Source organism: Chiloscyllium punctatum, chromosome 1 (assembly GCF_047496795.1).
Source record: "Chiloscyllium punctatum isolate Juve2018m chromosome 1, sChiPun1.3, whole genome shotgun sequence".
Taxonomy (NCBI): Eukaryota; Metazoa; Chordata; class Chondrichthyes; order Orectolobiformes; family Hemiscylliidae; genus Chiloscyllium; species Chiloscyllium punctatum.
In genome coordinates this window covers 137,391,192-137,404,979 of record NC_092739.1, presented here as the reverse complement: position 1 = coordinate 137,404,979, position 13,788 = coordinate 137,391,192, and the positions used below count along the sequence as shown (strand labels likewise).

Sequence of the window (13,788 nt, the reverse complement as noted above, 5' to 3'; positions counted from 1 at the left end):
ACAGACTCTCCCTAATTTAATGTTTACCGTAGTGAATAATCACAGGTAAAAATCTTACAAAACAATAAGCAGCAAACCAAAGACCAACACAAATTCTTTACAGACAGTAAAGAATTTAAAATAAAATGCTTACCTCTATAGTTTTCTTGAAAAACACAGTTTTCTGCTTGTGCAAATTTTCCATGCAATGTTCAAGCTATAAAGGAAGGAAGGAAATAGGATAATTGGAAGAAAAAATGGAGGACTCTCCACCATATTCATTTTTATTAAACATTTTGAAGATTTGGTTATACTTTCCAGCATTGATCACAATGGAATCAGTGGGATCAATGGCAGATACCAAACTACCAAATGTTCAGTAATGCTTTGCAAACTGATTCTGGCCACTGGCATATATAGAAATATGCAAAATAGGAGAAGACCTAGGTCAGTCAGGCCTTCGAACTAGCTACCGGGGAGTCCAATACCTCAATGAGAAATTAAATTTCCATGTTTTCATCGTCCACAATCCTAACAATTTGGTCAAACCTCCTACCTGAAGATAGTTGATAAATTTTAAAATACCTGTGTCCAAACCCAAAAGCAGCAGTTTGGAGAATCCTGAGATGAATTCACATTTTTAAGAAGAGAGGATGGGTAGGTTTTCACCAACACTCATTGGAGTTTAGAAGAAAGAGAAACTTTTTGAAACATAGAAAATTCTGAGAGGGCTTGGACGGGGTAGATGCTGAGTAGATATTTACCCTATTGGTGGAGTTCACCACTTAAAAACAAAACATATTTAAGGCAGTCATGACAAGAAATTTCTTCTCCAGGGATGGTTATTCTTTGGGATTCTCTTCTTTGGAGAGCAATTTAATTTGGGGATCACTGAATATATTAAAGGCTGAGATAGACATATTTTTGATCTGCAAAGGTGTCAAAGGGGGAGGCAGTAAAACAGAGTTAAAATCATAATCAGGGTCAGCCATGCCCTTACTGATGGTAGAGGAGGCCGAAAGAGACAAATAGCCTACTCCTGCTTCTATTTTGTATGATCTTACAAAGCCTTTCTACACACAAAGGGTGGCGCTGATACTGATACAATCCTGAGACAAAGAACAGTAGTTATACAGGGCCTTAGTGAGACCGTGCTAGTGCTCTCCTTACCTAAAACAGGATATACTTTCCAAGGATGGGGTACAATGAAGGTTCTCTAGACTAGTACCAGGGATGGCAATATTTCCAGATGGAGACAGATTGAAAATGGTCCCAGATGAGCCACTCAGTGGAGAAGAATGAGCAGAGATCTAATTGAAATGTATAAAATTCTAACAGAGCTGATAGACTAGATGCAGGAAGGATATTCCTCCTGATGGGGGAGTCTAGGACCAGGATTACAGTCTTAGGATTTGGAGTTAGACCATTTAGGACTGAGACAAAGAAACATTGTGTGCTACCATAGAAGATTGTGGAGGCTGGGTCGGTGAGTATATTTTAAAAAAAAAGATGGATTTTTTTTTTTAATATAGGTGTTAAGCAGCATGGAGAGAAAGAAGGAATACAGAAACAAGATAGAGAATCAGTCATGGTCATGCTGAATAGTGAAACAGACTCAAATGGCCTACTCCTACGATTTCTATGTTTCAATGTTCATACCATACACCATCTGAAACTCTGTGGTTGCATGTCCTTATAAAATCACCCAACTCCATACCAGGTAAACACCCTGGGAAGCCCTTGTCCTTGGCCTTTACTCAACTATTCCAATGCTTACCTAGCTTGTTTGCCACTATCCTTAAACAAGAGTTACTCTAAAACATGACTGTCCCCATCCTAATTAATACAGATGCCCAGTAATTCATCATTCCTGGCTTTGCTGACCTTAAACCATCGTCCTGGTTTTCAAATACCTCTGTGGCCTCTCCCTTCCAACTCTGCAGCTTCCTCCAGCCCTATAATTCTCTGATGTCTAAACAGTTCCCCAATTTAAGCCTCTTGTAGGTCCCTAATTTTCACCATTCCACCACTGGCATTGTGCTTTCAGCTAATGAGGCTTTAAGCTCTGGCATTCTGTCCATAAATATTTTATCTTCTCTTTTCCTCTTTGGCACTTTATTTTTTAAAAGGAGCCTTTGCAAAAGTATAACACATTGACAAAGCTTTTGGTTTCCCGTTTAAAAATCTTAATTTGTGATTCTGTATTGGCCTCTGATGGAAAATACACAGAAAATGGCCTGAAAGATTTAACTATGTTACTGGTGCTAGACAAATGTAAATGTCATCATAGGTTCATGACATATAAATAACAATGAGAGAAACAATCCTTGCTGCCATTACGCTCATTCTCTTTTTACTCGATGGATGAAATCATAAGTATTCTACGGTCTTCTCGCTCATGTTTCAAACTATTCTCGGTGATAAAGAGCAGAATTTGGACAGGGAAAGAAGGGAACTGAATGTTTTAATTCTTGGCATCATGAAATGAATGGAAGCAGGAATAATCTAGAATGTGTCAATTGTACATTAATTGTGCTTTTTTGAATGCAGACTGTGGGCATTAAGTGAACATTCAATTGAATGTGGGTCGAGAGTGTGGTGCTAGAAAAGCACAGCAGGCCAGGCAGCAACCGAGGAGCAGGAGAATCAGCGTTTCAGGCATAAGCCCTTCATTACTGATGAGGAGCTTATACCCGAAACGTCGATTCTCCTGCTTTTCCAGCACCACACTCTTGACTCTGATCTCCAGCATCAGCAATCCTCACTTTCTCCTATTCAATTGAATGTCCAATATATAGACACAGACTAAAAGTGCAGGTTTGGGTCAGGAGGTGTACACTTGCAATGTATATCTCTAAATAAATATAGCTGTGTGCAAACAATGACTCCAGCTTTATCCTTCACAAGCTGACTTTCTAGAATGGGGCACAGTGCAAACAACAGAGTATTCATGTCTCAGTCCATTGAGATCTCAATCAATCATAAAGAACAGTCTGTTTCATTACTCAGATAAAAATGTTTTAAAAAACTGCAGAAAAAAAATTAACTCCAGAAGGTGTCTAACAGAAGCTTGGGAAACACAAATGTGTCACTTTTTCAAAAGGTTTAAAATATAAAAAGATTTTAAAGTTAGAAAAGGATACAAAATGCCTTTAGATATTTTTGTAACAATATAGCTAATTTCATAACTCAATCTTTAAAAACAGAACTTTTATTTGGAATAGAGGTTTGTCGATGTACATGGTTGGAAACGTCTGGTTTTGGGGGGGTTGGTAAACTGGCCTAATGTGACTTCATTTCAAAGGGTAACCTGTGTTTAATTAATAGGATCAGAGTATTAAGTGAGAAAACAGTAAACAATAGATTGCCTCTTTCAGATTTCTTGATGGAAATGGAATGTTTATATTTGTCTTCACAAAACATTTAAAGTATCCATTTGGTTTGCCAAAAAAAACTGAAGTTTGCAAATAGAAGATGATTAGTTTAAATCCTTAACCAAGCCATCTCAAGTGTGTCGTGTTGCCATGAGGATAGATTATAAAAAAGTTTTTTTTGGTTGGCTTTTACCTATGTGATTTCTCACAGAAACAGACAGTTGCAGTCTGGGAGCAGCTTTGAGATAAGTAGAGGGAAAAATCTGCACTACGAATGCAAAGTACTGTCAGAAATCCAGATGGCTTTCAGGTTTTGTAATCACAAAACAAGGACCAAGCTTGAGCCGAAGTGTCCACTATTGTGCTTTAGAAAAATTAGAGGACATTTGGATGATAACAGAAGGACCCCAAGAAATACCATACCTCAGAGAATATCGGAGCACTGAGAAAAATCAAAAAGTGAACTCCTGAGAGCTGTGGCACACATTTTGCTTGTTCCCAGAAAAAAAGATAAAAAGAACCTTCAATCCTGTGCAGGTGAATTCAGGTGAAAATAACAAAAGAATAGTAGGATGTGTTCTATTGAGATTTCTGGGTTTAAAGTATAATTGTTTTTGAAATATATTGTTAATAGGAATGTCTTATGTAATTCTTGCCTAGTAGAGATGTTTCCCTGGCCCATCAAACCACATGGCATAACTCCTTTTATGAACAACTGAGTGTTTGAGTTTATTTTTAAAAGTTTATAATGGAAGTTAAACATTGCTTGGTAAAAAAAGAAGTTGAAGTTTCTGTGTTGCATTCATCAAAACTAGCAGGGTAAGAAACAGGCTTGAACAAAGGGAGACGGTTTATGTAGCATGAGAAAAGGGTGCTGATTGGTGGACCCATCGTTGAAGATTCAACAAGTTGCACATCAATATCAATTCTCATAGCAGGCAGCCTGACTCTGATTGGTCTGGTGGTTGCTGAGTAATGGTAGCAGAGATTGACTGTTTCAGTAACGATTTTTTTTGTTTGAGAAAGGTGCAATGTGCAAATTCCTTTAGGTTACATAAAACAGGATGCTGCGTATTTATGTTATGTAGCTTCTAGTATGTGTAAATGCATCACACTGTGAGCTTGACTGATAAATTTAAATCATTTTCTTTAAATTAGCCTAATCTAAATTATTTAATGAATGATTTTCAACTACAGAATTGCTTTTAACGATGAAGAAACATTCCTTCAGCTTGTAAGCACATATTGTTTGAACACAATCAGCATGTTGCCTACTGTGAATCATCAATGGGACTTGGGAAGCTAGTTGTCTCACATTATCACTGTGCAGGAAATCTGAGAGTAATTTCACTAAAAGAATGCTGCTGTCAATCAAAAGACATTTAGCCTAGTATTGTGGTATAAGAGTTTCAATGTTGGTGTGATGTAATATATGTAGCCATATATCCCATTGGCTGGTGGACCATATAAAAGGACCGTTCCCACTGACCTGGCAGCATGCCAATTCATCTCAACCAGCCCATGCTTACAAGCCTCAGAAAAGTATATGTACACCATTAGAAATTATTCTGCTATTGGAAATCATTAAATAATCCAGCGTGTAGTAATAGTCATACCAAAAACCAATTTAAGACCATTAATTGGGCTTGTAGTGTGATGTATTTGCATGTGCTAAAAGCTACACATAAATAAACATGACTGGGTTTTATGCAGCAAAAGGAATTTGTGTATTACATTGCTCGTTTTTACAAAACAGGGGTCATCTTTGCTGCATTCCATGACAGCAATCTAACCAATCAGAATCTAGCTGCCTGCTCTGTGAATTAAACTGACAGTTAATTGTTCCTGCTGCAAGTCCATGTCAATGATGACCTAGCGAATCAACATCCGGTATTCATTCTGTAAAAAAAAATGGTGTCGTTCACTCAAGCCTGTTTGTTGTATGCTAGTTCTGATGAGGGCAACATGAAAAGCTACAAAAAACTACAAAGTATTATGTAGGTGCAGGCTTGGAGGGCCGAAGGGTCTGTTCCTGAGCAGTAATGTTCTTTGTTCTCTTTGTTGTTCTTGTCTCCTTTTAGTAATGTTTAAGTTATTGAGTTTCAGTGAGATCTTAACTGTAGATGAAGTTAATGATAGGTAAAGCAAGATATGGATAGATGGATGAGATAGAAACGTAGACACAAGAGGACATCATTGGGTATATTGGTCAAGTGGAGTAGGACTATTCATAATGGGTAGAGAAGTTAGATAATATATATTTAATAAATCCACTTCACTTTTGTAAATTTAACCTTTTTAAAAAATCAGAGCCTTTTGGAAGATGGAAACACAGTCTGCAATTTCCAAGCTGTCCGAACAGTTAGAATGTTTCTTTTCCTTTTTCCAGCACCACCCTACTTCATGTCAAAGGAATAGGACAAAGAATATGGAACAAATGCTGGCAAATGGGACTAGATTTGTGGGTGGGACAGTGGCTCAGTGGTTAGCACTGCAGCCTCACAATGCTAGTGACCCAGGTTTGATTCCCACCTTGGCGGACTGTCTGTGTGGTGTTTGCACATTCGCCCCATGTCTGTGTGGGTTTCCTCTGGGTTCTCCCATTTCCTCCCACAATCCAAACGAAGTGCAGATCAGATGAGTTGGCCATGCTAAATTGCCCACAGTGTTAGGTGCATTAGTCAGGGGCAAATGTAGAGGAATGGGTCTGGGTGGGTTATTCTTCAGAGGATCGGTGTGGACTTGTTGGGCCATGTTTCCATGCTGTATGACTCTATAACACATTGCCTCATCTATGTATATCTACAATTCTCTCTCCCTATTATAGTAAGTACATTTCTCTACAAAATTCAGTTTGAGATCAGGAGTTGAGAACCAAAGTGAAAATTTTAAAAAAGGGTGGCAGCAAAGAGCCAGAGCAGTTATTAGCTCAAGGACGGAGTAAAGTTTCAAAATCTGCCCAAATGCAGTGTCACATTTTACCCACACCAACATAAAATAGTCCAATTGAAAATAAACAGCCTTAGCATGATAAAAGTAAAATTTGCAAAAGGACCACTGCTTGCTGCATGTCTACAAACAGATTGTAATTTACTGCCAATGCAGAATCCACAATATTGAAAGATTTGCACTCAATATAATTTCTCACTCGAGAGAACAATATCAAATTGAAATAAAATGAAATACATAAGTGAAATAAACATGTGCAATATCATGTCCCCATTAATGCACAACTCTATAATTAAATATTGGAACAATGATGGAAACTAAATGAGTAACCATACTGCACACTTGATTATGGTCTCGATGTGTTTCCTCTTTCCAATCAGAAGCTAGCAATAATGTCTAACTTCCTTATTTGATTGTGCAAACAGAATGAGTTGTTTTATCTAAAAAAAATCCTGTTCTGATTTTGTTTAGAATACTTTGTTCCAAACCAACATATTTCACTGAGATGCTGTTGCACGCATCTAGTTCATGTTAACAATAGTGGAAGCAGTGGAATGAAAGCAGTAAATGATTACTTAATTACTGAAACAGAGCAAGGCCATTCAACTTTTCCATGCACTTTCAGCATTTGTTTAGAGAGTAGAAAAAAAAATCCGGAACAGAGATTGCATTTCCCATGGCTAATTCCCCAGCCTTCACATCCCCGGACACTATTGGCAATTTAAATTGGTCAATCCACCTACCCAGCATATCTTTGGACTGTGGGAGGAAAGTGGAGCACCCAAAAGGAATCCCACGCAGTCACAGGGAGAACCTGCAAACTCTACAGTTGCCCAAGGCTGGAATAGAATCATGGGTCCCTAGCACTGTGAGATGGCAGTGCTAACCACTGAGCCACTGTGCCATCTGAACAGGCAGACAAGTGACAGGTAGAATCAAATACAGAGTGAGGCATCTGTGAGATAACCCATCCCTATTTGCCCTTGAGAAGGTGGTGGTGAGCTGCCTTCTTCAGTCGCTGCAGTCCACTTGCTGTGGGCTGATCCACAAGGGTGGAAGGAATTCCAAGGAAGGAATTCCAGGATTTTGACATCACCGTTCCTTCAGTCGTTGGGGTATTTCCAAGTCAGGATGGTGAGTGACTTGGAGGGGAACTTGCAGGTGGTGGTGTGCCCAAGCACCTGCTGTCCTTGTCCTTCTAAGTGGAAGTGGTCATGGGTTTGGAAAGTGCTGTCTAAGGATCTTTGGTGAATTTCTGCAGTGCATCTTGTAGATAGTACACATTGCTGCTAGTGAGCACCAGTGGGAGAGGGATTGAATGTTTGTAGAAGTGGTGTCAATCAAGCGGGTTGCTTTGTCCTGGATGGTGTCAAGCTTCTTGTGTTGTCAGAGCTGCACCCATCCAGGCAAATGGGGAGTATTCCATCACACTCCTGATTTGTGCCTTGCAAATCATGGATAGACTTTGTGGTGTCAGGAGGTGAGTTACTTGCCGCAGTATCCCTAATCTCTGACCTGCTCTTGTAGCCATTCTGTTTAGCTGGTGAGTTCAGTTGAGTTTCTGGTCAATGGTAATCCCAAGGATGCTGACAGTGGGAGATTCAGTGAATGGTAATACCATTGAGTGTCAAGGGGCAGTGGTTAGTGTGTCACTTCTTGGTAATGGTCATTATCTGGCACGTGTGGCACAAATCTTGCTTGCCACTTGGGGACCCAAACCTGGATATTGTCCAGATTGTGTTGCATTTGAGCGCGGAGTGCTTCTGTATTTGAGCAGTTGTGAATGGTGCTGAACACTGTGCAGTTATAGGCAAACATCCTCACTTCAGACCTTATGACAGGGAAGGCCATTGATGAAGCAGCTGAAGATTGTTGAGCATAGGCCACTACCCTGAGGGACTCTTGCAGAGTTGTCCTGGAGCTGAAATTAATTTGGAATTAAGAGTCGATTGATGACCATGAAACCATTGTCAATTGTCAGAAAAACCCATCCAGTTCACTAATGTCCTTTAGAGAAGGAAACCTGCCATCCTTGGCTGGTCTGGCCTACATGTGACTCTAGAGTCACAGCAATGTGATCGACTCTGAACTGCCCTCTGCTCAGTTGTATCAATCGCTAGAAAGCCTGACTGTTTTCAGTGAATAGCCAGACTGGTAAAAACTAAACTAAATCAAAGAAAATTCTGGATTAGTGGTGCTGGAAGAGCACAGCAGTTCAGGCAGCATCCAAGTAGCTTCGAAATCGACGTTTCGGGCAAAAGCGGCTTTTGCCCGAAACGTCGATTTTGAAGCTATTTGGATGCTGCCTGAACTGCTGTGCTCTTCCAGCACCACTAATCCAGAATCTGGTTTCCAGCATCTGCAGTCATTGTTTTTACCTCCTAAACCAAAGAAAAGCTGAGCTGGAAGTACTGACCACTCCCCTTTCATTGTACAAGTATTTTTTTAAACTTGAAAATCTTTTGCCTGAGGCAGTATCTCTTAGCTTTGATCAAATTTACCCTAAAACCCTTCCAACCCTACATTCCAAATATAGTTCACCTGTCAGTAGCTGCTCCCAGTCTACGTTTGCCAGATCCTGTCTAATGATCTTGAAATAGGCTTACCACAGTTGAGGCATTTAACTTTTGCACCAACCAGATACCTTATTTGAAGACCCTTGGAGGATATCCTGCCTTATTACTACAGTGACAGTTTCCTTTATCAATAATGCAATGCCCATCGCCCCAGTATGCCTGAATCTTTGATACATTGGAATGTTCAGCTGCCAATCATGTCCATCCTTCAACCATGTCCCAATGATTGCAACACTATCATATTTTCACGTGCTGATCAACACTCCAAGTTCATCCACCAGTCAACCTCCTCGCATGAAAAAATATATAATTTAGTTTCCAGTCCTCCTGTGTGCCTCAGCTTATCCATGTCTTCTTCACCCAGTGGACTGCCTAAGCATTTCTCCTATATCGGATTGCAATTTTGCTCCCAGCTTTACATCCACTCTGTGCCCCATTCCCCCATCAAATTAATTTTAAAATCCCCAACAAGCATGAGAAAATGAGGAGTGAGACTAATTAATAGCCCTTTAAAGTAGCACACAGGCAAGTTGGCTCAGTACCTTTTTGTACTGTATGTGTCTCTTATTTCTGGTTCAATAGCAATGCAAGTGGAGCTTCTGTCTGATTCCCAATCCCTGCTTCACCAGGTCTGAAACACCCGGTTGGTGAGTTTGCATTTCAGCCATGATAAATGCAAAGCAAAGTTTGAACATCATGTCTCTTTCTAGCGTTCTGTACTACAGGATAAATAAGAGGTGAAAAGAAGGGAACAAACAAAACAATGATCATAATTTTACACAAAATGCATGAGCAGAGCACCTTTTTCCTTTGATCTTTTTGCTTTTCCCGGAATTCCTCTAATTTTTTAACCTCTTCCCGTAAACTGCCAGCCAGCTGGATGTGCAACAGTCCCACATTCTCCATCTCTGGAAGGAATGAAGTAATTGCAGAATTAATACTCCCATAAACATTAATAATAACATTAATGCTTGTGTAGCATTCCCCAGTGTTTCCGCTGTTATTGGTTAAGGATCAAGTAGAAATCAATGCTTGTGACAGATAGCAAGGTGTTAGTACATTAAGTTTTTGTGAATAGTTAGTGTAGTGATTGTAACGAGGTCAGCCAGATGGACTTCATAGAATATGGGTTCCCTGATTGGGGCTGTTAATCTGGTCCAATCAAGGAGTCCTGGCTGACAGATAAGAACAGGAGTATCGGACATTCAATGGACTCTGACAGCTGGCTTTGCTGGAGCTGGATCAGTGTAAAGGCCTCTCCACATGTAAATAAAGGATGATTTGGTGATGGGATACTGCCCTCTGTGGGGTCAGTTCAGTGGTGTCAAGGGGAAAATAACATGCTCCTGAAGAAATTCACTCACAACAGTCATCTTTGGATTTGAATTGGGGTATGCATTTCTGGCATCATGCCATTACTTGGGAAGCTTGACTCATTCGATCCCTGCTGTCGAAGCAGGTCCAGGTTATGGAAAGGATGCATTATTCTTCCGGGCCAATGTCATTGGGGCAGATGAAAAGCAACAAGTAATACTCCTAAACAGCTTGAAGACTCAGGAGCATGTCTTTTCCTGAGACACCAGATACCAAACCCTTTCAAAAGTTAATGGATTTAGTGAAGGAATATTACAACCTCAAGCCTCCTCTAATTCTGAGATGCTATCAGTTTTATTCAGCAATTCAAGGACTAGGAGAATCTTAACTCGGTTAAGATGACTGGCAGAGGCATGTGACTTTGGTTTAATCCTTAATGCGATGCAGAGATACTTTTGGTATATGGGATTAATGATGTAACCATGCAAAAACGCCTACTAGCTGCACCCAACTGGACTTCAAACTGACACTACAACTGGCTTTATCAGTGGAAAATGTAGCAAGTGGAGTATATGAGTTGCAGGATATTTTGTTGGAACTGGACACCCTCGCCAATCTGACTGAGCTTGGGGAACACCACTTTGGTGAAAGTAATTGCATAGCCTCACTCAGGATATATCCTAAACAGAGAGACTCTAGGTCAATCCAAAGCAAAACCCCAAAACAAAGCCAAGCCTCAGTCAAACAGTTAAAAATGTTTTCAGGATCTGGTCCAGCAAGCCCTGGTGGTTGTGATCAGTATACAGACTCAAGACAGCAAAAGACCTAGATTAAAGTAAGAGAACTCATGAGCTGATTACCAGGAGAGTGCACACCCTGGAAAGTTCACCTACAGCTGGTTTAGAACAGTTAAATTGCTTAGCAACAGCCAAATCAGAACTAATCAAAATCAACACCTGGTTAAATGGTTCTATGGTGGTCAATACCAGCACAGCTATCTCAGTGATCCCAGAACCAGACTTTAACAAAATTTGCTCTGGATTCCAACCCTTGAGTTTGTGCAAGGCCTTGATTAGAGTTCCTTTACAGGTTAGGGGCACAACTTTGCTTCCGGTCTCGTATGTGAAGCAGTTGGTTCAATTACCACTGAAAGGGTAAAAAGGGCCCAGCCCAAGATTGATGGGGTTAGATTAGTTGAAAAAGATTCATCTTGATTGGCCTAACATTTTTCGATTAGAAAATGCCCATCTGAATGAAATCCTAATTAAATACCCTTACATTTTTCAGAAAAATCTAGAGATTATCAAATGAGCCAAGGCCAAATTGCATGTTGACCAGGAAGCAATTCCACGATTCTGCAAAGTCTGCCCAGTGCCATTTGCCTCACGGGCAAAAGTAGAGACAGGATCAAAAAGCTGGAAAGTGAAAGAATCATCAAACCTGTCCAGTTGCAGAATGGGCAGTACCAGTCATTTTGATTATGAAGTCCGATGGGTCAGTTCACCTTTTGTGGGGATTTTAAACAAATGGTAAACTGTTTCTTGCAGTTGAATAAATGTCCAATCCTTCACTTAGAGGATTTATGTGTAAAGCTGGCAGGGAGTTGTGCTTCACAAAGCTGGACATGAGCCAAGTGTACTTGCAATTGCCGTTGGATGAGGATTCCCAGAAGTATGTTACAATTAATACCTGTAAGGGTTTGTACCAGTAAGGAAGACTGCCATTTAAGGTATCATCAGCCTGGGCAATTTTTCAGCAGATGATGGATAACATTTTACAAGGTCTACCCTATTTATTTAAATGAAATGCTAATAACCAGGAAGACCAATAAGGAGCATTAGAGAACCTGGACATAGTCATTAGATGTTTCTCCCAGGTGGGTGCACACCTTTGAAGGGAAAAATGTGCTTTCCAAGCATCCCAAGTAACTTGTGTGTACTACAAAGTCAACAAGACTGGGTTACACCTATTGAAAGATAAAGTGAGGACGATGTCACCCATGTCAGTATTGGAGTTTAGGCCTTTCCTTTGGTTGGCGAATTATTACAGAAAATTCAGAAATAACCTAGCCTCCGACCTCACACCTTTGTATTAACTCTTAAAAAAAGGGTCGGCCTTGGAAACAGTCATGTAGTCAAGCCATAACTTCCAGGGAAATAAAGGAACAGCTGTCATTCTCTAGTGTATTGGCGCACTGTGATCCCAAATGAGATCTGGTGTTGACATGTATTGCCTGCCTGTATGACATCGAGATAGTATTACTACTCATAGTTGACCCAATGTGAAGAATGCCCAATGGCATATGCATCCAAGACTTTGGCTAATGCAGAACGCTAATATGCCCAGATACAGAAGGAAGATTTTGCAGTCATATTCGGAGTCAGGAAGTTCGAGCAATAGCTTTACAGATATAAATTGTATTAATAGCAAACCACAACCCTCTGCTGCATTCACTTAAAGTGGACAAGCTGCCCAAAACTTCAGGCCGAATTCAGCGGTAGGCTGTAATGTTAAGTACATATAGCTATAAATTGGGACACCATCCGGGAGGTTAAATAGCAAATGCAGATGCATTGAGCTGCCTCACACTGGTACTGCCACTGAAGCAAACAGTCTGTGATAGTTTCAAGTTTTCTGGACACACTTTGTCACAGCTGACAATATCAAACTTTGGACCTGACATAACCGAAACAGCTGGTCGTGATGGATGAAACAAAAGGGCTATCACAATCAGAACTGAAATCTCTTTTTGTACCCAGAAAGATTAGCTCATAAAGAGGGCAGCATATTATTACAGGGTTGAGAAAGTGAGGACTGCAGATGCTGGAGATCAGAGTAGAGAGTGTGATGCTGGAAAAGCACAGCAGGTCAGGCAGCATCCGAGGAGCAGGAGAATCGATGTTTCAGGAATAGGTCCTTCATTAGGAATGGCTCTGAACTATTATTATGAGGTGAAGAATGATTGTCCAGAGCAAAGGTCACCACCAGATTGCAGCTGAATGCCACCAGAGTCATCCAGGCGTTTATAAAATGAAGATGTTGGCAGGACATTATGTCTGGTGGCCATGATTGGATGTAGACATTGCCATATTGGTGTGCCAGTGCCGGAGTGCAAACGAGGACAAAATCTACTGCCAGCAGATACCCCCATATTCATGGGAATGGATGGGTAAACTCTGGACTCAGTTACATGTCAACGATGTAAATCCTTTCATAGATTCAATGTTCTTAGTCATTGTGGATGCCAACTCAAAGTGGCTGGATATGCATAACGTTCATTCGTCAAACATGGGGGGGCAATAGGAAACCTGCACACACATTTTATACAATACAGGGAATCCTGCAAGTTTTGGTCGCAGATAACAGACCATCATTTACCAGTAGAGAATCTGTGTAAAGTTGAACATATAAAGACAGCTCATACCATTCATTATTCAATGATCTGGCAGAAAGACCAATCCAAACTTTGAAGGCAGACTTGAAGTAACAGCCTACATCTTCACTAGAAACCAAACTGTCCCAGTTCCTATTTGACTATAGGATCACCCCTCATGCAACGAGAGGGATAGCTCCAGCAGAGTTGTTAATACGGAGAA

At 40.4% G+C, this 13,788-nt stretch overlaps 1 protein-coding gene across 1 annotated transcript in view; it reads right to left on the bottom strand.

Moving 5' to 3' along the window:
- Nucleotides 1-13,788, bottom strand: part of pstpip2 (proline-serine-threonine phosphatase interacting protein 2) — a 130,125-nt gene that overhangs the window by 57,105 nt on the left and 59,232 nt on the right. Inside the window, exons 5-6 of the mRNA XM_072575144.1 lie at nucleotides 9,680-9,786; nucleotides 134-196 (exon numbers count right to left, since the gene is read on the bottom strand). Of these exons, the coding sequence (XP_072431245.1) occupies nucleotides 134-196; nucleotides 9,680-9,786 (170 nt within the window). The remainder of the gene's footprint in view (nucleotides 1-133; nucleotides 197-9,679; nucleotides 9,787-13,788) is intronic.